The sequence below is a fragment of the Lupinus angustifolius genome, chromosome LG08, assembly GCF_001865875.1.
Source record: "Lupinus angustifolius cultivar Tanjil chromosome LG08, LupAngTanjil_v1.0, whole genome shotgun sequence".
Lineage (NCBI taxonomy): Eukaryota > Viridiplantae > Streptophyta > Magnoliopsida > Fabales > Fabaceae > Lupinus > Lupinus angustifolius.
This window is the reverse complement of record NC_032016.1, coordinates 6,085,980-6,109,293: the sequence shown is the minus strand read 5'-3', so window position 1 is coordinate 6,109,293 and position 23,314 is coordinate 6,085,980. Positions and strand designations below refer to the sequence as shown.

Below are 23,314 nucleotides of genomic sequence, written 5' to 3'. Positions count from 1 at the left end.
AAAGAAACAAAGATGGAAAGTCCTTGTTGCATGGGTTCCCCTGATAGCTGATGGATTTTTTCTACTTTCTTAGTTTATACATACACATACATACATATATACATATATATATATATATATATATATATATATATATATATATATATTCTGTTTTTAATGTAATATTTATGCATTATCAGTATAAATATTTATATACATTGAATATATTATTCATTTGTATTACTTTAATTAAGAGTCATGCTTAAAAAATGAATAATGAATAATACAATTGTATTATAATCTTTTGATTCTTTTCTCTTATACTTTTTTTATGGGAGGGGTCTCCAAACTATTTACACACAAGTTTAAAGAGGGTGTTCAAGGTTGAATAAGTTCAAGTTTCAACATTGTTGTTGTTCGTCGTGGGCTTATATAATTTCCACGAAGTCATATGATTAATAAAAGTATAATTCATTCAAGCCCAAGTATGTGAATTAGAGAATCCTTGGGTTAGACATAGCTTTTCCGTTGGGTGACGAAAGTTGGTAGGTCCAATATTAATGGAATTCCATTCCGGTTCTATGGAAACCCAAAACAAAAAATGTCACTCGTTCTGTGCGATTCAGATGAATGGGTTCCAAGAACAGGGACAGTAATTTGTAATAATGTATTGTGTAAGTTTCCATAAATAAATTTGTAATAATATTTCTATACTATTCATGTAGATTTTATATAATTATTATATTATCTATTATTTATCTGTATTATTTTCTAAAGAGTCAATGATAATTAAAAATAAATTATAGAGGATAAATTGATAATGTATAAAACGTTTACATTATGAATGGATACATTTTTCTTGGTAGTTCAACGTGATTGAATAATCCGTTGATAGCCTCAATTTCATACTTCTAACTTGTAAGCATCCAATTTTGGCACTTACATACATTTATTACGTTTATCCAAATGTAGTTATTTTTGTCCATTTGGTATTGGATTCCCCATTGAAATTAAAAGGCAATGTCAGAAGTAGCTCAATTGGGTTAGACAACTGACACCCATATGATATGCCAGCTTTCTTGGATACACACTACACAGAGTAACATCCATGAATCATTAAGAACTGCTGATGCTAAAATCTGGAAGAAGAAAAAGTAGAATGGATACATGTAATGATGACAGTGATATACTGATATATTCTATGACTGTCAAATAGCGTGGTAAATGGGACCAGAACATCTCCTCCTCAATCACCTACTCATACTTTCTTCTAAACTAATCAAACAAACATATAAAAACTTATAAATATTTAATTTTTTTAACTAATATAATATACTGAGATTAGTTTAATACATATTTGAAGATGCAATTAGAGATCACAGATCCTTCTCATTAATGTGCTACCAAATTTTTATATGGTGAAGTGGATTTTTACTTCAATTATATATATTATTGTTAAAGTATAAGAGTTTTATATATTATTCATTTATTATTCATTTTTAATATAATTATTATTTATTCTACAAATAGATAATTAATTAAATGATAGAAGATGTACTAAATGTGTATAAATATATACATTCATATCTATTACATGGTATGAACACATAATGATATATATATCTATTACATGATATATGAACACATTTAATGATACAAAGTTAAAAGAAAAATCTTACTTTAAAAGTACTACAAGAATATTTTTTATCATCTACAAGAAGCTCCTACTTCTTTAAAAATATAAGCCTTACCATGTTTATAGTATATTTTGATAATTCTTTTTGTATTGTTGTTGAGTTTAATGTTTTCTCTTATTTTTATTTATTATTAAACACAAGGACAAAAATCAAATGAAGAGAAAATGAAAATGAGTATAATATTTATATACTGACAGTATAAAGAATTATATACAATCAATATATCATTATCATTTATTTGTATTACATTTATCTAAGAGTTAAAGATAACTAAAAAATGAATGGTAGATAATTCAGTGACAATGTAAAAACTCTTACACTATCAATAAATAAATATTTTTCTCAAAATAAATTATACAAATAAACAAAATAGTGTTACATATTGTAAATATAGACATATTTTTTAATACATGCTTTTACTTAGTAACTCAGAGAATTAATGATAGGTAAAAGATGATATTTATGCACCATTAAAGGCTGTTTATTATTAATTTATTAGTATATTACAATGTGGGGTTGCAAGAGCTGGTTGAAGTGATATGCTCATAGCTTTAAATTAAATGAGTGAAAAGAAAGAGAGAAACCAACATGGGTGCCTTTACCATCATCTACTTCTTCTTCCTCTATTTCTCTCTCTCTAAACAATAGAAGCATTTATCTTTATTCACTTACCTCTCACAAATTCAACCCCCTTTTGAAGCTCCATTACTATGGATACTAACACCTCTCCTAAACAAGACTCAGAAGTATCTTCAGACCTCAAACCAGAAACTCATGCATCCAAAAAACGGTATGTTAATGTTAAATGCATAATTTTAACTTAAATGATATACATGATACATGTACTTGTGCTGCATGTGTTTCTTTCTAGCATAAATATTGTTTTTTTCAAATTTATGTGATTGATTTGGTTGTTAATTTAGTGAAGAAGGTTTACATGTTGTGCATGCTGCAGGAAAATGGTTCAGAAAACAGTGGTCACGGTGAAGATAGGAGAAAATGTTAGCAAAGTGAAGAATGAAGGGCTACCTAATGATTTTTGGTCTTGGAGAAAATATGGACAAAAACCAATTAAAGGGTCTCCTTATCCAAGGTTTTTACTTTTACATTTTTTCTGTATATTAATCCTCATAGTCCCACATTCACATTCTTCTCTCTTATTATTACAATACATATTCAACAAAAAATCAAATTACTAACAATTAGTCCTCCTTTCATCCATGTTGATTATCATTGACAACATTATAGTCTGATTGAATTAATTGGGTAGATTTTTTTAACAAGTTGGTTCATATTTTGACACACCCAAGACATCTAAAGGAATCAGAGATTAACATTACCACTTACCAGTATCATAATTTGTGTCACACTATAAATTTTTTTGGGGGACTAACATTACTAGTACCACAATTTGTCTCACAATGTAAATTTTATTTTCTGTGCCACACATAGTGGTGATATAAGTGATGTTATTACACCAATTAGTGTCTTCTTAATTTTTATAGCAAATCAAAGATCATTTTTTGGGTCAAAATTATACAGGGGATATTATAGGTGCAGCACATGCAAGGGTTGTTCAGCCAAAAAACAAGTAGAGAGATGCAGGACTGATGCATCAATGCTCATAATAACCTATACCTCTTCACATAACCACCCTTCTTCTGATCATGTCCCATGTTCCAAAAATTTAGTCCAACTACCAAAACAACCTGAAACCCAAACCTCTGAACATGTTCCTAGTAGTCCTACCCCAAAGGAGGAAGACCAAGAAAAGAAACAAGAGAAGGAAAATCATAATGAGTCCACCATGACAAGTGATCACAATAGTACAAATGAAGAGAAGTTTCATTACTTGCAATCTCCAACACCTTGCAATGAAGAGGTTATAGACCAAGATGATATTTTCAAACTCAACAACCAAGAGAAAACCCATGAGGAAATGGACCCCATCTTAGAGATAGAGCCTATGTGTTATTCACAAATCAAGAATTTGCCAGCACCTAAATTAGAAGAACTTGATTTTTTCGATGAGCTTGAGGAGCTACCCATGTCTTCATCATTCCTAGACTATACAAAAATCAGTTTTTCCAATGAAAGGATTCCCATTGTCCCTTCTTAATTCAAGTGTTGCCTAGAACAATGTAACTACGAAATTGTCATTATGTTCATATGTATATGCTATATATCCAATTTAGCTAGTATTTCAATTTACAATCTTTATGTTTTTCTAACTTTGTTCATGTCTTATTCTATGAGTGGTTCGCATACATGTAAAGTGCATCACTTTATCATGAGGTGGGTTAGTGCATTATGCACAATCCTTTATATGGGGGAATGCAATTAAGTGCTCTTGGTAGATGGAAAAAGAACCACACATGGTTGGAATTGAAACTTGAGAGGGGTTATTGTCGTGTACATAGTTTTAATTTAATAATAATGCTTGTGGTCCAAGGGGTAGAATTAAATGTTGAATGTGTATAAAGTAATGTATGATCAAGATATAGTTAGATAATGCAAAATATTTTAAAAAACATTATCTTATATGTGTTAGGTGAGATGTCAAAATCAAAATGTAAATGTGTGAAAAAGTTACAATTGAAGTTACAACACGAGGTACACGAGTTAGTGACTTGGTGAATAGGGGTAGTATATCTTTGGTGCAAGAATAAGTATTTCTCTTTCTTTGGGTGCTTCATTTGTGGAAAGAGAAATTGTTTGTTTTGTCGGTTGTGATATGATGTTTTTTGCTATCATGATTCTTGTTCTTGAGTGGGTCATTTCGTGTAACAGTTGCCAAACCCTTTTGTTGGCAGTACTTATATTTATAAAAGGAATATGGATCATGCTTCCAAAAGTTTGATACTTTAGTAGTTAGATTTTTCAGCAGTTGGGAGATTCCATTGCACAAGCTGACAAACTCATAAGATATTGAAACATTGGCATAACTTCAAAATTTGTGAATTATATTAGTTCATCATAATTTTCACATTAATCTAGCACCCCAGTAGTCCAGTACCCTAAGAAATCAAGACATAATGAAATACTATAGTATTTAATTGGAAAATGATTGATTAAAACTGATATATTTAGTCTTCTAACGCCATCTACCTTATTTAAGTGAACATGAAATGTAAACGAGTATATTTTGATTTTTCCATATTATTTTTCTCATCTCACCCGTCTCTTATAAGAACTTTTATGAAGTTTTCTTAAAAAATGTATATTTAATTTTATTATATTTTCATATTTTTACTCCCTAATCAAAAGCCTAAATATCTATATTAATTTGCTAACCATGATTTGATTATGGTGATCTTCTACTTTGTTTTGATTATGGCTCGCTCTAACATGTGTTTTTATGACACTTCTAAGGAATAAAAAATAGAAATGTCATTAAAAATCACAATTTTAAATTATGTATTGAAAAAATATATTTTCTAATGCAAAAAAAATATTTCGAATTTCTTAATAAATATCTTTTTCTTGTACATTCAACAATAGCATTCCCTTTTGCTATTGTAATTATACCAATGGATCACTCGTCAATTTCACGTTATGTTACTGATAAAGAAAGATGGTAGATTTAGATTGAACTTCAATCAACATAAGAACAACCACATCCATTTGTTTTTATTAATTTTTCTTATCTCTTCAAATTACTTCATAGAAATTTAAAATCATTTAGGTGTTTACTAAAAAAAACCTTTAGAGAAAAAAACAAGTTTGAACATTGAAACCGTATCACTTCCACTTATATTTAAAGAGGGATAGCAACATAGAAATGAATCTATGGTTTAATTATAAAAACACAGTTTTGCCAAAAACACATCATAGATTACCAACAAGATATTGATCTAGTTGTGTAAGACTCTAATAGATCCCTAAGATGACCAAAAAGTCAAGGTTCGATTTATGAGAACGACACTTGTTAAGAAGGACAACCACATGCCCTGGAATGGATTAGTTTTTTACCCAAAGAGTGAAGGATACCATTAGTATAAAAACAACACAACCTGGACTCCATTAGCCATCAAGGGAGGTTCTCTGACTGTAAACTCTTGAGCAAATAGAAAAGTGTCACTTTTATCTCATTTATGGGTACACGGTTGGACTCAGCAACCAAAAACATTGTTTGTGTCTAATCCTATGTTTTTTATAAATTGGAAAATAAAGTGCAACAGTTTCAACTCTCAAGTTCAAACAGTGGCCGGATCTTTACCCTCGGCCGCGGCCGCTAATGGCTGGAGAGCTTTGAGAGGATTCATAATGACACCATCGATGAGACCGTATTCTTTGGCTTCTTTTGCACTCATGAAAAAATCACGGTCTGTATCTTGGTTAATCTTCTCTAAACTTTGGCCAGTGTGATAGGAGAGATATCCATTTAGGTTTGCTTTGTGATGCAACATTTCATTTGCCTGAGGATTATGAATCGTTATTAGCTTCCTCTAACAAGAATTACATAGAATAGAATAATGAATTTATGAATCGTGTTATAGTGAAGCCATGGGTGGAAAGGAAATTTAATGAAGGTGTATTACTAAACTTAGGTGATCAGGGAATCTACTATGATCGGGGTGTTCATCTTGGTTTAAATTAGGTTTCAACTTTCTATGGCAAGTATAAGTTTTTAAATGTAAACTTATTTATGCAATGAAATAGAAAAAAGGAACATGGGGCCTATTGGGATGTACCTGAATATCAATGTCAGTTTGCCCTCCCTGTGCACCACCAAGCGGTTGATGAATCATTATTCTTGAATTTGGCAAGCTGTATCTCTTTCCTTCAGACGTGAGGGGGAAGGAGATATATAGTTAGAATGAAGAATTGTTTTCCTCTTTTCAAGAAGTGGAAATTACATTCTCTAAAAAAGAAGGGTGGATGGGAATTATTACCTTTGGTCCCTGCGCTAAGCAGAAAAGCTCCCATACTGATCATGAAAAGGTGTAAAAAATTAAGTATGAGTGGGAAAAATATCTTCAGGAAATTACAAGCATGGAAGCAACTATCAATCACTTTGAATTTTCAACTCGGTCCTGTTCTACGTGAAATCCTGAAAACAACCTCTTCGCTTGTGAAGGTAAGAATGCATAGGCCCCAAAAGGTGAGAGTTTCATTGACTGGGCCACCTTTTAGTGCCCTTCTTTGGGCATAGCATCACAAAATGTTACACACAACTTATCTCTCAAATTTATATTTAATGGCATCAATTAAAATACAGTAGAAGAACTACAAAAACGGTAGACCCTCAAACACAGAACAACAGAATATGCCGTATATTTGAAACATAATGCATTTAAGCTTCTAACACAAAATGGTACATCTCAAATTACTTCAGCCAAGAAAATTGTTCAAAGGCATAGCACAAAGAAGATCTCGGGTTGAGTTTGAAAGTTATTAGTTAGTATTATTGTCAACACTCCTGCCTGTCCAATTTCTCTCTAAAGGCAAAAGGGAAAACGTAAAGTCACATAATATTCCTCCCCTTTACTTCTGCAATGATGATATGTGAGAGCCAAAAAAAGCTAGTCCACCATATGAAAACTACAGCTACCAGTGGAATAGATTTTAAAAAATGAAATGAGGCAGACTTAAAATGCACCCAGTTCATTAGTCCTCAAGGTTCATACTTGGACATTCCTGAAGTCATTGGATCCCATGTAGCATTATCCATTTACAGATGCAAGGATATTCTCAACCAAGGATTAAATGAGCAGTATGTACCTACTTATTATTACTATTATTATTTAATGGCCTTACCACTAACAGGATAGATCTACTAGTGATAGAAAAAAATACAAAATGGTCAACCACCAGAAATAAATAAACACAAATGAAAGATATAAATCACAAAATGCAAATTTAAAAAAAAAAGATATAAAATGAGGATTGAAGTGTCTTAAGATAATTACTAATTGATCATCAATTCTCATAACTATTAAGCAAAAATAAATAAGTAAATAAATTCTGCCAGCATACATCAAGACAGGATAAAACTTTTAGCCTTTACTGGTGGTATTTGGTCAGAGTTAAGTTAACATTACACAGAGGAAGAATGAAACATTACCTAGCTGCTAATCCAACACAAACAGTGGATACATCAGGTCGGATATGCCTCATAGTATCAAATATCGCCATACCTAAAGAGAAAAATATGAAGCACATTTTTTTTTAAAATACAATGATATATTTTTCAATCCACATGTAGAGTAAAATATAATGGAAATAATGCAAGATAGAGTCACAAAAAATATTTATTACCAGCTGTAACTGATCCTCCTGGAGAATTTACATACATGACAATATCCTGTTCAACATATCACAAAGTTGGCAGCTAAGTAATAGCTTGAACAAGAAATTTTGGGTTTCACATATAGTAGAAAAGACTGAAGACAAACTCAAGCTAATAATAGCATCAAAATGAGAAAATACTAAAATATAAACATTTGGTGCCATACTCCAGCAAAGAATCACTTTATATGAACAAAGATAAGGTAAATCATGTTGCATTTATAAAGATGAGCATCTGGTATAATATGATACACAAATACAAAAGTTTTTTAAATATAATGGGCTAATGGCATGGGTATGGCAATATTATTAAATACGTTATGAAAGTTTGCTATCTTGTGCAATGATTTTGGGAAGGACAAGTTGCAAGAGTAAGATTATGATTTAAGGGAGGTATTTAGATAAAGGGACAATAATTTGTATCTTAGATTTGCTTGAGTATTCAAGAAACAAAAAAAATTGACGCATGCCAAAAATATGAATGTGGGTGTAATGAATGAGTATCAGTATTGGATACAGTACAGATAGAATACATAAAAATGCATCACAATTCTGGAATATCTGTGCATTATAGAGGTAAACCATGAGTTTTCAGTAACTAAAAATTGAGAACAAACCTTGTTAGGATCAACAGCATCAAGGTAAAGGAGCTGAGCAACTATGATGTTTGCCATATCATCATCAACCGCTCCACCACAACGGATTATTCTCTAAATACCAAAATATATTATTAATAGTTGAAAATTTTAACTGAAGCTAAATACTCAACCTTAAATAAAATGAGCTAAAAAGTGCCTACATATTGAAAAAGCTGGCTTATAACACTCTGGAAACGCTCCTGCACCATGGGAGGTGGCCCTTGTCCTTGTGCATAGGCAGGGAAATAAGGAGAAGATGGGACAGACAAATCATCCCTTCAAGAACAATTAAAGTAAGTAAATAAATAAGACTTATTTAAATGCTAAATGGAATAACAAGATAAAATCTACCTAATGGACCAAATACCCTGAGGCGAACTCCTCGCAGGAGTCCAAAATTCATCTCCATACACCGCCTTCACAGTAGACTTTTGGGTAATTTTTCTATTCTCAAATGAATTTTTTAACTTCCTGCAAATCACAGCAATGTTTCATCCTCTGAATAGAAATACAGAGAATATTCTAGTCTTCTCCGAGAAGAGAAATTTAAGTTAAACTACACAAATAAAAGGTGCAAAATAAGCCATTATGAGTAAGCTGTTGGTGTAGGGGCTTGGATAGTTTGGTTGAGGTCATAATTCATAAGTTTAAACCTCATCGCCAATGTCACTGCCACACCAAATCCAAAAGGGTGAGACTTTTTGTCCCTCTAAATTGCCTATTAACACTCCTCATTAACCAACGATAATTTTGTAAAATAAAAACCTAAAACAATAAGTGGTAGATAGAGAGTATGAACCCCCGAATTAATCACTCACACTATTCATTAACCAATGATAATTTTGTAAAATAGAAGCCTAAAACAATAATTGGTATATAGAGAGTGTGAACCGGCAATTTGGAGTGTCAAAAAGTATTGCCTAAAAAAAAGAGAGATGTTGCAAAACTGATGCACGTTGCAACCAATTCCAGCTTTAATTAGAAAAATTCTAAAGCCCCTTTTGCAGCAGACCGTAGATTAATCATTTGTCTTAAGAATAAAGACATTTAGCTGGATATATGACCCAGAAATGTGAGCAAAAAACCATTGTCATATCATACAAAAATTTAGGGATATTTTATGAACCCCGGGACCTAATTTCTCTATAAAAATCCAACACCAAAAAAATGGAAAGCCTAGAACCCAAAGATACTTAATAAAAATGCAAACTTTATACGAAATTACAATTCAGTTAAAGCGACATAGCATATCATGGGGGTATTATAACAAAAATAATAGCAATTAATGGTGTATAGAGATAATAAGGAATGGGAAAAGAAAAAAACCTGGAGGGAGAAGGGAGAGAAGGAAGAGAAAGGTTGTGAGAGTGAGAATAGGAAGAAGTGAAGGTGGTTGAAGAAAGAAGAGGAGAGTTCAATCTAAGAGAAGATATGGCTGTGTGCGCCATTGTTGTCAATTGAGTTAGGTTGAAGAGCTTGTTATCTATCTCAACGGCGCACACATACGACACTAGAAATGCAACAATAGAACAAGAGTGTTGGGATCAAACTTGTTCAATACCAATGAATCTGGTTTCGGACTCGCCCTTTATCTATTAATATTAATTTTATTTTTTATATTTTTCTCTTACTTAAGGAAGTAATTAGTTTCGGATGTTTGGTTATTCTCTAACAAGTGTAGTTCCTGAAATTAAGTTGCAGTGTACGTAGTTATCCTACATTTATTTTGGTCCTCTTAGAACTCTATTCTAGTGGAACCTTGTACCACTAAATTAACTTATTGTTGATTTTTTTGTATTTATTTCAATAAAAGGTATACAATTAGAGTATTTTGGAAATATCATTCCTCCTTCCAAAGAAAATGCAAAAATATCGGAATTGAGCAACATTCCAATAAGTTCTTTAAGTTATTATCCATTTTTAAGTTAGTCATATAAGTTATTTTCTGGTAATTTTTTAACTTAAAACTCATTTTTTTAATGATAAGGTGAATTTTATAGATCTTTTGATGGGATGTTTTTTAAACCCCACAATGTGTTCTTTAAACCCCTTTATTCACTCACTTTATTTGTCAAAATACCCAAAACAGTCTTACTCATCATCACAAACCCTTATTAAAGCCCAAAGCACCTTCTTCACCCTTCTCTCGAATCACGTTCCTTCTAATTTGCTCTATAGTGGATTTGAATTGGATTAGAACAAGCCCATCTAAATTAGTTTACTACCCATGACGTTGTGAAAGATGCTTCAAATATTTAATATTTTTTCTATTTGAAGGATTGTATAGTTATTGATTATCAAAGACAAAAACTATGTAACATTTGTTTTTCAAAGCCTTCGTGCTAAGTGTTAACATTAGACAACACCTTCAACTTCAAGAATCAGATGCAAACACTAGTTCCATATTAGAAATAAAAACGATAAAAGAAAGTATTTTTTTCATTTGGGACTGATAAAAAGCAACATGTCCTGCTAATGCAACAACTAAGCACAAGAGGGTTGCACTCCATAATGCAGATAATGAATTAACACATTTTCTGACACCACCTAAAACAACCGAAGTAATGCTTCAATTACAATATATAAAAAAATCAGAGTAAAGAGAAAGCACTAAACAGTACTGCAAACTATCTAGTACAAACGTATTGAATAGTACAACCCTCAAAATCAAGTAGTTTGTATTATATTTAAAGTTCCTCCGTTGGTGTATAGGCCACACTTTTAGGATTGAAAACCCTATAGCTCACAAACACAGAAACACAAAGTGCTGTTACTGATAGTATAAGAGAAAAGGCACTGGCAATATTCCATGAGCTACTTGATTCTGTGTTCACTGATTTGTCACTGAAAGAACTACCCAAAGAAATATCAATGGGGACCCAATCACAGTTTATAGAGTAGTGTCCTGAACCATGCCATGGTTGACCATCAAGTGGATACCAGAATGCAACAGACATCTTGCTGGATCCACCAATTGTTAATTGTACATCCTGCAAGGTATTATTTTGTATCATTTTACTTGCTTGTTATCTCATAAATGAAATTCGGGAATGTTACTACAAAAAACAACAGTATGTTACTACATTTTCTATCATTTTACTTGTTATCACAAAGGAAATTCAAGAATTTTAGTACACAATAAATGAAGTTCAGGAATATTACTACACAGAGTTAGGACAGCAATATCACAGTCTTTCAAGTTATGTCAAAGCTAAAAACTGAGTCTTAGTATAGGAAGAAATTTAAAGGCAAAACACACAAAAATTACAAGATGTTAAACAAGAACTGCATGAGTCTGAAGATTTCATTCAATCACATACATCAGATTTGAGAAGAACCTCTATTTCATATATTCCCTCTGCCCCAAACCGAAAGAAAAAAACACAAACAAGGCAATGTTCAAAGCTTGTTTGTTTTAGGTTGGACTCAAATATCAATACATGTTTGTCCAAAGCCAAGAAATATTTCCTTATTGTGAGGGTAGGTTTATCGGGAAGAAGGTAAAACAAAGAAGCCACTAAAAAGTTATCCAAAACTAAAGCTGTTTCAACAACAAAACAGCATGGAGCCATAATTAGACTTCAATAACAGCATAGTTTACCACATGACATGTAGCACTTTATGCCGGCTTTAATTAAATTTGATAAATGATGAAGTTCATATACAGTCCATCAATGATGCTTTAGACTAGGGAAGGAATCCAGAGATCAATCAAGAAGCAAGTTGACCCAGAATTTAGCTAATGAAAATATAAAATCTAGACAAAGCAATGTACTCTTAGAGTCTTAGCCAACAATATTTATGAATGCAGCATCTTTATTAGTTTGAGTTCTAACCTGTTGAAGATGATCCATGGTCCTCAAAGGCCTGGAGAATTCAAAATAATATGTCCCTTTTTTTCCATTTTCTGCATATGGACTTTCATCCTCTACAAAACCTGTTATAGAAAAGAATACGAATTTAATAAACGATGGGGTAAATGAGTACAGAGAGATCAAATGAAGGTAGATATTCATACATGAAGTTACAATAGAATCCAAAATATGCTCGAACGTAAGAAAATAATTTATTGTATGGCAAGAAAGAAGCCATAAGAATTAAGAAACAAAGCTGGCTGGCGACCCTTCTTTTATGGATCACGAACTTTTGGGACTTAGTGGGAGATTAATCTACCTAGATGGCACCAATCATATATTACTGAAGTCTGAAGGCAGCTGCCATTTACATGTCTAATTTTTTTTAAAATAGAAAATGTTGACATATCTCACATTCTCACAAGAAAAATCATATATGGCAAACTGTGTGATATGTATGCTTATATATGGGAGTTGAGCTTGCGGAAATGCACTGCAGGGGAAACCTTGGTAATAAGATTAGTCTCACACTCTCACACATTAAGGGTATGAAGATACCCGGCTTTAACCATAAATTTCAGGATTCCGGTCACTACGACCAAAATTTCAGCCAGAAGTCCAGAACTCAGCTTCCAAATATAGTTAGATTCTTTATTTGAAAAAAGATAAGTCACCTGAGTGAACTGTAAAGCTGCTATGCCACCAAGCACCCTTCCAGTCGTTCTGGGCACTAGAATCATTAGCTGGCAACAGGTGAAAGAAAAAAAATCATTTAATATCAACCTTAGAATAAACATTAGATAACTTGAAAGATTAACAACAAATGGTAGAAAAACGTTGGTGGGCAATGTCTTCCTTTTCGGATTTCTAGCTCTTTGAAAAAGAAATATGTCATTACCCTACTTCATAACACATAAAGCTGTGGGGTATTTGTCGTATCTCAAATCATAATCATTAATGAACCAACAAAATGTTCAATAACTCTTTGAACAAAATCTACCAACAACTTCCAACATAAATTCATGATTCTTAGAGATTTAATCAATGAAAAAATGTTTTGTACAAAAAATAAAATGATATTATCTGGTTTAGCATTCCGAGGTTATATTTTATGCAGCACAAGCGGTTTACACAAAAAGACAAAGTATCATCATCTACCGGTGATTGCGAAAACCCAATAGAGACAAAATAAAGGAACTGATTGAGACAGCAGCTACAAATAAATGAGGTACTGCACGGTATTATTGTATTGAAAGCCATCATCTGTGGTGACAATTTTGAGTCATGCCACTTTTAAACTTAATTATCACCTTTACCTGAGTTAGGCACTTCAAAGTAGCCTTAGCATACAAAATACTTAAAGTCTCCATCTTGTCCTCTCCTATACAGTGCCTTAATTATTTTTATGCATCCCTTTCTTCCAATGTGGATAAGCGATCTTAAAAGCAATTTAAGAAATTATAAACATGCTCACAGCCAATCGTTGCTTATTTTGGCATCCAATTTTCTCTTGGTATAAATTTTAAATTGAAATGCACTGGACAGATCATTTCTTTTACAGACACTGATGAGGAAAAAAAGTTAGTATGCAAAGTTAGAATAAATTAATATCAATTAGGAACCTAATTTGTCATGGATAAGCTAAAGAAAAAAATGATGGACCTCCTAGTGCAAGGTTCAAAACAAAATTTCATTTTTTATACGGCTGAAGTGTGTGAATGATATTCATAGTTAAGCAAATGTTGGAAAGGAAAAGGACAAGCAATATGGTAACAGAAAATGTACAAAGAAGAATAAGACATTTTTCACATGACATAAGAAATTGAGTTTCGGTACAAATCACATATCAAGGAAGATGTGGTTCGTGAACAAGAGTGAAGTCATGCAAGCAATGGTCAAGAAAATTTCTATATACTGTTGTGTCATTCATGTAACTACAGAGCAGTAGTTTCAAGACTGCAGCAAGTTCTACAGCATGAAGTGAACTACTATTAATGCAAGCAATGGTCAAGATAATTTCTATATACTTCCTCATGGTATTTTAATCCTATTCATTCAGCATTTTTTATCATATAAAGATATGATTCCTATTAAGGGCATTGCATTTCCACATACCTGAACCTGAAGGACCAGTTCCATCAAAGTATCTACAGTGTGGATTCCAAGCATAAATATCATCCAAGTGGCCAAACCTGTACCACCAAATGTATAGGAAACCGAACGAACACATATAGTGAAACTAGAGCCCCATTATAATCAAACTTGTCTGAAAGCGTCAACCGATGTGGTGAGTAAAAATCAAGGATTTTTTTCTGCTTATTACCTGTCCCCTCCATTTTCATCCCTATTGTCTAGGGGACTCCCACCATAAAGTCGTCCTGGAATAGCATTCCCAATGGAAAAGTGCATAATGTCAACTTCATGGCCTTTGCAGGTCTTGCTTGTGCATGAGGCTGGATGTTCCTCACAACCACCCATCTTGTAACAAATCATAAAACTTATATCATTTTGTGATTCATAATGATCTTCTGCTAAGGTTAGGATTATGTACAAAGCAACAGAGTGCAAATCTTCATGAAAATTTTAATAACAAAGAGCACGACTCAGTGCAGCAACCAACTTACATTATGATAAGTGGCACTGTCCCCAATTTGAAACATGAGAGCAATAGACGGGCATTTGTTGCTTTCACTGCATAGCCAAAAATACACCAACTAAACAAAAGATTGTCATAAACTAATATGAAAAGGATGTCTTTCTTATTTAATTTTTCTTCCCTTTTAAATCATCGTGGACCCCGATATAATAAGCATTCTATAAAATAACAACCAAATCTTCACTTTTCACTAGGTAGAATTGGCTACAGAGGTCATATGACTATAATTTTCTATCGTAAATCATGTCTATAGATAAACCATTTACATCTAACTTGTTAATGGTTTCGCCTAAAGTTTTTCTTGGTTTCCATCTACCTCTAACTATGGGGCTATCCTCCATGTGTTCCACTTGTGATCAAACCACCTCAGGTAAGATTCTATCATCTTGTCTAACGTGTTACGTGTCTACTTACTCAATGCAATATTTTTATCTCTACTACATTGAGTTTATTTTCTTGTTGAATTTTCATCACCCAACATTCAGTCGCATATAATAACATCACAGATCTTGCAATTGTGTCATAAATTTTTCACTGAAGCATGAGTGGTACTTCCTTATCATAAATAAACTTAAAGTACCCCTTCATTTCACCCATCTCGGTTGAATCCAAAGGTTTATATTTCTATTTCCTTATCATATTGTATAACCGACCCATACATCGCATGTCTTAATTCTACTTAAATAAAAGTCATCTGCTGCAGAAGCTTGTTTCCATATCTCTAATTTTCCATTTATTTCCTCCATCTACTCTCCAACTAGGACTATTTTGTTAGATCACATGTTAAAACCAACTGACATTAAGTGCACTATCCCCCAACAGATGTAAAACCCACACTTGAGAAATTGTGGCAGCCAATGTGAGACTTCCATCACAAGGATAGGAGCTTCGGAACCAAAAGATACATAATGGAAACAATGTAGATGAACTAAATGGGTTTTGATATCATATTAGATTTCATCTTAAAACCAATAGGCATTAAATACTGTAGTATAATAGGTATATAAACCACGCTCCAGGAACCGAGGCGGACGAAGCACATCCAAGATCAAAGTAAACAGATAAGAGGTCAAAGTTGACCACTATAAAGTGTTACTCTTATCTTAAATCTTATATAGTGAATAGAAATTAGTTGATTAATATAAAAAGAAACCAAAGTGATGGAACAGATAGTGCTTAGTGTAGTTGACATGACTTCTTAACTTACCCTTTAGAGTATGCATAATCACCATCCACTTGTAGAAGAAAGAAAACATCGTGGCCATCATGCACACTCTGAAACAAATCAATAATCAAATTAAAACACCAACAAAGTTCAATAAGGTCAATAACACAAGGAAACGTACCTTAAGAATCAATTTTCCACCTTTGAATTCATTTTCAGAATCTGGGTCAAGTGCAGGGAGAAGAGAGAAGTGGGACCCATCAATTTCCTTCCAATCATCAGCGTGGCCATCAAGTGTAATGACTCCGGGTTTGAAACCCGATTCAACTCGGATCTCTGACTCGGACTCGCACCTCCACTCACCTGATTCTTCGTGAGAATCCAACCCTCCCAAAATGGAAGCCAACAATAACAACGATAATACAAATAAGTCACGAAACATTATTATTATTATTATTATGATTATGGGTTTCAATATATTGTTTTGGAGATAAAAATAACTAAATAAGTGAAGCTAAAAAATGATTGGGTGATTGTTCTGAATGTTTTGGTTTGAGGTTTTATTTGACCCGAAACCGCAACCTAGCTTGGTTGGTAGTAAGTAGTATAAGGTAGTTGGAGAAAGTGGAAGGATCCAGTTTCAGGTGTGCTTGACTTATCTTGTTTGCTTTATCCTCATAATAACTTATACTTAATTAAGTCAGATGTTTCATGGTTAACTTGATGTACTTCTTTGGTTGTGTACTGTGTCATCTCCTCGATTCTAAAACAACATTTTTTTTTAGTAATACTAACTGGTTTTTTTACTCTCTTTTTTTGTTAACGAAGTAATCTCGAAGGGGCTGGGATCCTCTCCAGTACTGGAGGGTCCAGTACTGGAATGTGAGGCCCAGATTTAATTTCATCATTTATAATATTTTTTGTTAAAAAATACTTTGAAATCTACACCATTTAAATTTTTTTAAAACCACATATCATAATCCTATGTGGTACTGGACCCTCCAATAATGGAGAGGATCCATTTTCATCTCGAAGAGGGCGTTTGTCTCTCCCAATAAATATGTCATACAACAACCAAATATTTGATGTTTTAGTAATTGTAAGATTTAATGTCATTAGACATAGTTTGTTGTTTTCCAAAAACAACATTTAAGACATACTATATGAAAGTTCTTTTATGAGCAAATGTAGCATGATTCTATTTTCAATTTAACACATCTGATTACCTTACGATCACCCTAAATAATGTGAAAGTTGAATACTATAACTTAATTAAAATATCTTGACATGTTGGAAACTAAACTAAAAAAATGTGAAAAAATGCGTCAAAAAAGGAATAATAAGTAACAATATATGGAAAAACAAATTATAAATATGTATTTGATTTTTAAAATAGTAAAAGGTTTTGAATTGCATATTAAACGGAGATAATATCTTTTAGTTTTATGATCTAAGGGGTGAATTTGATTATTAAAGGAAGGAATATATTTTAATTTTATGGTCTGAATGGTGAATTTAGTATGTTTGATAAATAAGTGAAATGTATAATAAAAGTGAAAGTGATAGATAAAGATAAAGATTAGTTGTAAGGTAAGCGGAACAAACTAGACATTCGCGTTGGAAACTTTGCTTGTTGATTGGTTAGATAGATTTGGTTCATAATGTGAATGAATTGAATTTGAGCTTGTTCAATAAATAAATTGTGTTTGAGCCAAATATTGTTCATTTTGTTTAGTTGATGAGCTAGTTTAATTTATATATGTATATACACAATGGTGATTCAAGTGAGAACAATCCTTCTTAAAATTACAATAATGGTTATACAGATATACTTATTAAGATTAGAAAATAATTAATGATCACATGTTCACTTAAAAAATATTATGTGCACTTATATTTTAATTTTGACAATTCAAATAACATTGAATTGTTATAATTTCTCATATTAAAATTAATTCTTACGTGAATCACTTTCTATATCCTATGTGAATAGAGAGACTAATATGGTGGTAGACTTCATGACTAAATTGGATTCTCACTCAATGGATGAGATGAAGATTTGCGATTCAACCCCAATAGATTGTCAATCTCTACTACACTTAATATTTCATTGTATTCGTATTTTGTTTCTTTTTTTTATTTACTAAAAAACGTATACATGTTACGATCTTTAATATATAAATTTTAATTGGTAATTATATTTGTTATAAATATTCACAAGTTTTCTATACATTTAGTAGACCTTTTAAATTTATGTTCATGGATTTGACTTCATGTTAAATAATAGTTCGACACTAACTTGAATCAAAACTACACCAAGTCAATTTCAACTCTACTCATTCCACTCACCTAAATAACACACTTTACATTCTACCCACTGTGAAATTTACACTTTTTATCAAATAAAGTAGGAAAACTCTGCCACCATCACATTGAGATTCCTCACGTGGAACTCTCCTCTGTCCCAAAAAATTATGTTTTCATGTTCCTATCCAATGAAGTAACACCAAATAATATAAAAAATAAATTTTTATTTTTCTAATAAAATAAGATATTTTAATTGGCTTGGGACACAAATAATAACATAAAATCTCCATCCCACAAATAAAGTACAAAGTGCAATCACATGTATATAACCTAGACTCCACTTTGCTCCTTCAAACCTACATAAAGGTGTTAAACACTTTCTGAATAAATAAAGAAGTTAATAAAAATGTTAAACACTTACAACTAATGTTGGATTTTTCATATGAATTTTAGTATTTCCACCCATTTCCTTTTATAAAATTTATTTTAAAAAGTATTTTTTTTGTCTTATTTATATTGTTTTAGAAAATCAATAATTTATTTTTTTAATTTTGTTATTCTTGGTACAGATAAATGGAAAATAAAATTAGTAGGCACAATAATATTTTAAGCGATTTAAGCTAAAGTAATTCAATCAACTAAAAATATGTTTATAGTTTGATACTTTAGTTAAAAACTGAAAAAAGTAGAAAGATTATTCTTTATTCTTTACATAGTAAATTACACAAAAGACAAATTATTTATAGATACAGGTTATATTAATCCTAATTCATTTTAAACTCTAGCATGACTGGTTCTTATAATTTTAAGCAGTGAAATGTTAAGTGGTTGTTATGTAAAACTGTAACCATTACATTTGTTTACACAACAATATGGAGAGGTTATTAGTGCCTCAAATTACCAAGGGGCTGGTTGGGATCCTAAGCTGCATATCATAAGGGGTATCCCTCAGTGTTACATGTCATTATCTGGTTCAGTGCATGTAATTGAGGTTAAATAGGACCAAAAGAAGGAAACAACCGATATAGGTGAGGTAGACGAGTACATGGTCCATCTCAGTCTCAACCAATCCAAGTTACCATCGAACTTCTCAGCTTCGTTTGTTATCTCTCATTGCCTTGAGCTCCCCAGTGTAAGTATATCTAAGAAAGGTGGTCAAAGAAGTGTCAATCGTGTCAAACTCTGATTTTGTTGTTCTCATTGTGTTGAACTTTGAGCATTATCGGTTGATGATTCTTGTTAATTTAGTGATTGGATGATATTAAAAGTTACTTCGTTACTTGAGTTTTTATTTTGTTTTCCCTTCGGTTATGTAAGTGGTGTTATCCACCGATTTTTTTTTGGTTATGTTGTGCAATTTTACTTGATTTTCAAATGCAAGTTGTTGGAGAGTGCATCTTTTAACTGGAAAAAATGCCAATTTTCGAAGCCCAAAATCATTCACAAATATTCCATTTTCAATATGTATATATTATGCAGGTAATTACAAGTCATGTCCCAAATCATATCTCGTACCAATAACAATGAAACAAAAATGAGAAAAAAATCAATGTTTTAATTTATATGACATGTTTTCATTAGTACTGGAAATGATTTGAAATTTAGGACAAGAAATCATTCATCATAGACATCATCCTCATCGTCCCTTAAAGTTATACTATCAGTTCTGGAATTTGACAGCAAAAAATCGGATGACACATAACAGTATCTCTTCCAGTTCTGATTCAAATTTGATTCAGCTGCAATTTAAAAGCAATTAAGCAAGGACATACACAAATAAATAATTAAGTAATGTATGTAGCATATCATCGTTCCATAAACATGGAGTACAAAATAAATATAGCCAAGCAATATGCATATGTGCAGTATAAAGATTTAAAAAGAAATGTTACTTCTACTAATCAAACACAGATTGAAAGACTGTCCAAAACATTTCATTTTGACAAATATTATACTAAGAAGAATTATGATTATGAAACTAAAGTAGCATAGTAAGGTTACATATAAAAGGAACAGATACTGATATATTAGTAAATGTGTAAGAGGTAAATTTACTTCCTGCAAAGTTGCAAACAAAAAGAGTTTTCACTGTTCAGGCTTATTAGAAAGAGAGATAATCATCTCCATTGCAGCCATTATGAGTAAAAGAAATTCTCCTTAGTTTTTCTCTTTAAGATTGAATTACTAATATATGAGTTTCAGACTTCATTCACTTTTTTATTCTTCTAAGAAATGTAATGTCTTGGTATGGCAACGGATTGCAGGGACACATCACACACGGATAGTACTTAACCATATCCACACCTGCACCATTTGCAAGTAGTCAGACAAGAAGTTTTCAATTTCAATTATATTTTTAATAATTAATATAAAAAATAATTATTACATGAATAACAAGATAAGTTTATAATGATCCAATCAATAAAATTTATTAAAAATTAATATATAAATATGCGGCTGAAGTGAGTATCAAAAAACTCCTTATTGTGATTACTTGTTATGGGTATCTGCTGGTCAGTATTTTTAGATAATCCAAATCTTGCTTAAACACAAAATTGAGATGGTTAAAAGAAATAGGGAAGTGCTATAGGCATCAAAGAAAGGTTAGATACAATTTCCAAGTCTGGGTTCTGTTTGCACTGCTTGGACCGGAACTAACAACCTTTTATTAGATATCTAAAAGTTCACACAGCCACCACGAAAACAACAGCAATTTAAAACATTTACACACCAATAATGTTACATCCAAAATACAGCATGGGCTACGCTTATGTATTATTCAGATCTGATGAAATAAAATATAAATAAAATAATCAACAAAATTTGGGGTTGAAGATGGAAGATAAATAAAATATAACCAGAAGCTGCGGTGTCATCTCTATGGGGTTGGGTTGCTCCAATTCGACGGCAAAGAGAGAAATCTGAATCAGAAAAATGGAACACGAACGCAACTAAAAGTAAAGGAAAATGACAAGTTTGTGCGTGAATCTAATACGGAGATGGAATAGAAAAGAAAATGAAAGTCCTCCAAAATCTCTTTCATGAATTAGATTCACGCACAAACCTGCAATTTGCCTCTCCTCCTTCTCCTCTTCTTCGACTCATGTAACCTTCGATCTGATACACAAACGCAGCCCTAGTATTTAAATGAAAAAAGGGATAATGTTAGGTATGGGTGAACATGCTTCGGATGACACTTGTTATTAACCGATTCTAAATATTAGTCGAATCATTTTTTTTAATTTAACGTATAAAATGATATATATTATGAATATGTAATTTGACATATAAAATAATATATATATATTTTTAATCATATATAAATATATAATGAAAAATTAGAAAATCAATAATACTTTCAACAACAAAATATAATTGCTCTCTACATGTTTGAATATAAACACATACAAATATGATTAGTGAGTAACATGTTTGTTCAATACACAGTCCTAAATATTGATCGCGTCTAATTTTTAAACTTAAACTCGACCCTAAAGTCAACCATATTTGGTCCCGATTATAATAGGTTGTATCTGATGAGCGGGTATGGTCAGATCATCTTCACCCTAATGTTAGGTGTTCAAGTTATTAGAAGGTTTTAACTAAAAGTGTAATATCTATGGGTGGATATTTGATGTCCCAAAATAGTGTATCACTCCATGTGATTGGTCACACAAATAATTAACTATTAAAATTTTAATTTTAATATATTTTTCAAATAGTCACAAACAGTGACACATAAAGTGACATACTTTATAGTACAGCAGATGTCTCCTAATATTTATCACTATAACAATTTACATATCATGTACATCATGAACTATTAGTTTCTATTGTTTTTTTAAGATTAAAACTCATACCATTGTTACCTAACTTTTTTTCTTAATAAAGTGTAGATGCAGATTTGATTTATAAATATAAACTATATATCACACATTGGTATTATTTTTAAATAGTCAACAACAATTAAATATAAAATGATGAATGACATAATTATAGTATACAAAATTCTTATCAAAATATGTTAGTCTAGTGGTAAAAGGTATTGTTGAATTTCAAAAATTGAGGGTTCGATTCTTATGAGCAAAAATTGGTAAGATGGATAGCCATGATTCCTAAAAAATACTAGTTTCTAATTAATGAGGAAATATTATTGATAGCACAAAAAAAACTCCTATATATACTTTTTCTTTAATTAAATAACATTAGGAAATAATGGGGTAAATGTTAGGTGTGAATTGACTAAAAGGTTTTTAATTAAATAAACATTAGGAAACAATTGGGTAAATGTTAGGTGGGAAAGTTAATAGGAATGTTTTAAATTACGTTAAAGAAAAACTTTAATATATATGGATTAAAGTATAAATATTTATATACCATTATTATTTTATTTATAATCAATAATAATTAAATATTAAGAGTAAATAACTATGCATATATCTTTTTCAGCCAGAAAAGCATTAACTTTATTTTTGCTCTACTTTTAAAAAGTTTCCTTGATTTTAACGAATAATTACTTTTCTTTTCAATTAAATCTACTTGAATAATTTGATTATTTTTTAAACCGGTTTTCCCCTAAGTTTATTGTTTCAAGACTACTAGCTATAGGATTTTTAATTAAATTAGGATAAAATGTAATGTTGCAATGTTTTTCCAAAAATCAAAAAGACAAACTAATTTTATTAAAAATATCTTATAATAAGAATTAAATGTGGTATCTAATTAGT

The 23,314-nt window shown here is 31.4% G+C and overlaps 3 protein-coding genes across 5 annotated transcripts; 1 reads left to right on the top strand and 2 right to left on the bottom strand.

Moving 5' to 3' along the window:
- LOC109354353 (probable WRKY transcription factor 35) lies at positions 2,234 to 3,856 on the top strand. Of its 3 annotated transcripts, none has more exons than XM_019596796.1 (4): positions 2,234 to 2,407; positions 2,438 to 2,466; positions 2,632 to 2,769; positions 3,219 to 3,856. In XM_019596796.1, exons 1-4 carry the CDS (start codon positions 2,387 to 2,389, stop codon positions 3,793 to 3,795), a joined length of 765 nt encoding a protein of 254 aa, XP_019452341.1. In that variant the 5' UTR covers positions 2,234 to 2,386; the 3' UTR covers positions 3,796 to 3,856. The 3 variants fall into 3 exon arrangements, with proteins under 3 accessions (XP_019452341.1, XP_019452342.1, XP_019452340.1); XM_019596797.1 differs by having other exon boundaries at positions 2,235 to 2,466; positions 3,219 to 3,472; positions 3,509 to 3,856; XM_019596795.1 differs by having other exon boundaries at positions 2,235 to 2,466.
- On the bottom strand, positions 5,698 to 10,174 carry LOC109354351 (ATP-dependent Clp protease proteolytic subunit 5, chloroplastic-like). Its single transcript, XM_019596793.1, has 9 exons — positions 9,932 to 10,174; positions 8,957 to 9,076; positions 8,767 to 8,881; positions 8,585 to 8,677; positions 7,938 to 7,983; positions 7,744 to 7,816; positions 6,572 to 6,606; positions 6,371 to 6,459; positions 5,698 to 6,094 (listed from the first exon to the last, which is right to left on the bottom strand). The coding sequence occupies exons 1-9, from the start codon at positions 10,051 to 10,053 to the stop codon at positions 5,873 to 5,875; spliced, it is 915 nt and encodes a 304-aa protein (XP_019452338.1). The 5' UTR covers positions 10,054 to 10,174; the 3' UTR covers positions 5,698 to 5,872.
- Positions 11,091 to 16,968, bottom strand: LOC109354832. The gene is made up of 9 exons (XM_019597584.1): positions 16,774 to 16,968; positions 16,462 to 16,730; positions 16,323 to 16,390; positions 15,084 to 15,150; positions 14,783 to 14,937; positions 14,575 to 14,651; positions 13,134 to 13,202; positions 12,442 to 12,542; positions 11,091 to 11,595 (listed from the first exon to the last, which is right to left on the bottom strand). The coding sequence occupies exons 2-9, from the start codon at positions 16,720 to 16,722 to the stop codon at positions 11,293 to 11,295; spliced, it is 1,101 nt and encodes a 366-aa protein (XP_019453129.1). The 5' UTR covers positions 16,723 to 16,730; positions 16,774 to 16,968; the 3' UTR covers positions 11,091 to 11,292.

Excerpts from the sequence above, each read along its gene's own strand:
- LOC109354353 (XM_019596795.1), top strand. The coding sequence starts at position 2,387 with ATGGATACTAACACCTCTCCTAAACAAGACTCAGAAGTATCTTCAGAC. Across the intron at positions 2,467-2,631 it reads ACTCATGCATCCAAAAAACG|GAAAATGGTTCAGAAAACAG; the intron begins GTATGTTAATGT and ends TGCATGCTGCAG. Across the intron at positions 2,770-3,218 it reads AAAGGGTCTCCTTATCCAAG|GGGATATTATAGGTGCAGCA; the intron begins GTTTTTACTTTT and ends AAAATTATACAG.
- LOC109354832 (XM_019597584.1), bottom strand. The coding sequence starts at position 16,722 with ATGTTTCGTGACTTATTTGTATTATCGTTGTTATTGTTGGCTTCCATT. Across the intron at positions 16,391-16,461 it reads GTGGAAAATTGATTCTTAAG|AGTGTGCATGATGGCCACGA; the intron begins GTACGTTTCCTT and ends GATTTGTTTCAG. Across the intron at positions 11,596-12,441 it reads CCATGGATCATCTTCAACAG|GATGTACAATTAACAATTGG; the intron begins GTTAGAACTCAA and ends AATACCTTGCAG.
- LOC109354351 (XM_019596793.1), bottom strand. The coding sequence starts at position 10,053 with ATGGCGCACACAGCCATATCTTCTCTTAGATTGAACTCTCCTCTTCTT. Across the intron at positions 7,984-8,584 it reads ATGCTGTTGATCCTAACAAG|GATATTGTCATGTATGTAAA; the intron begins GTTTGTTCTCAA and ends TATGTTGAACAG. Across the intron at positions 7,817-7,937 it reads AGGAGGATCAGTTACAGCTG|GTATGGCGATATTTGATACT; the intron begins GTAATAAATATT and ends TTTTCTCTTTAG.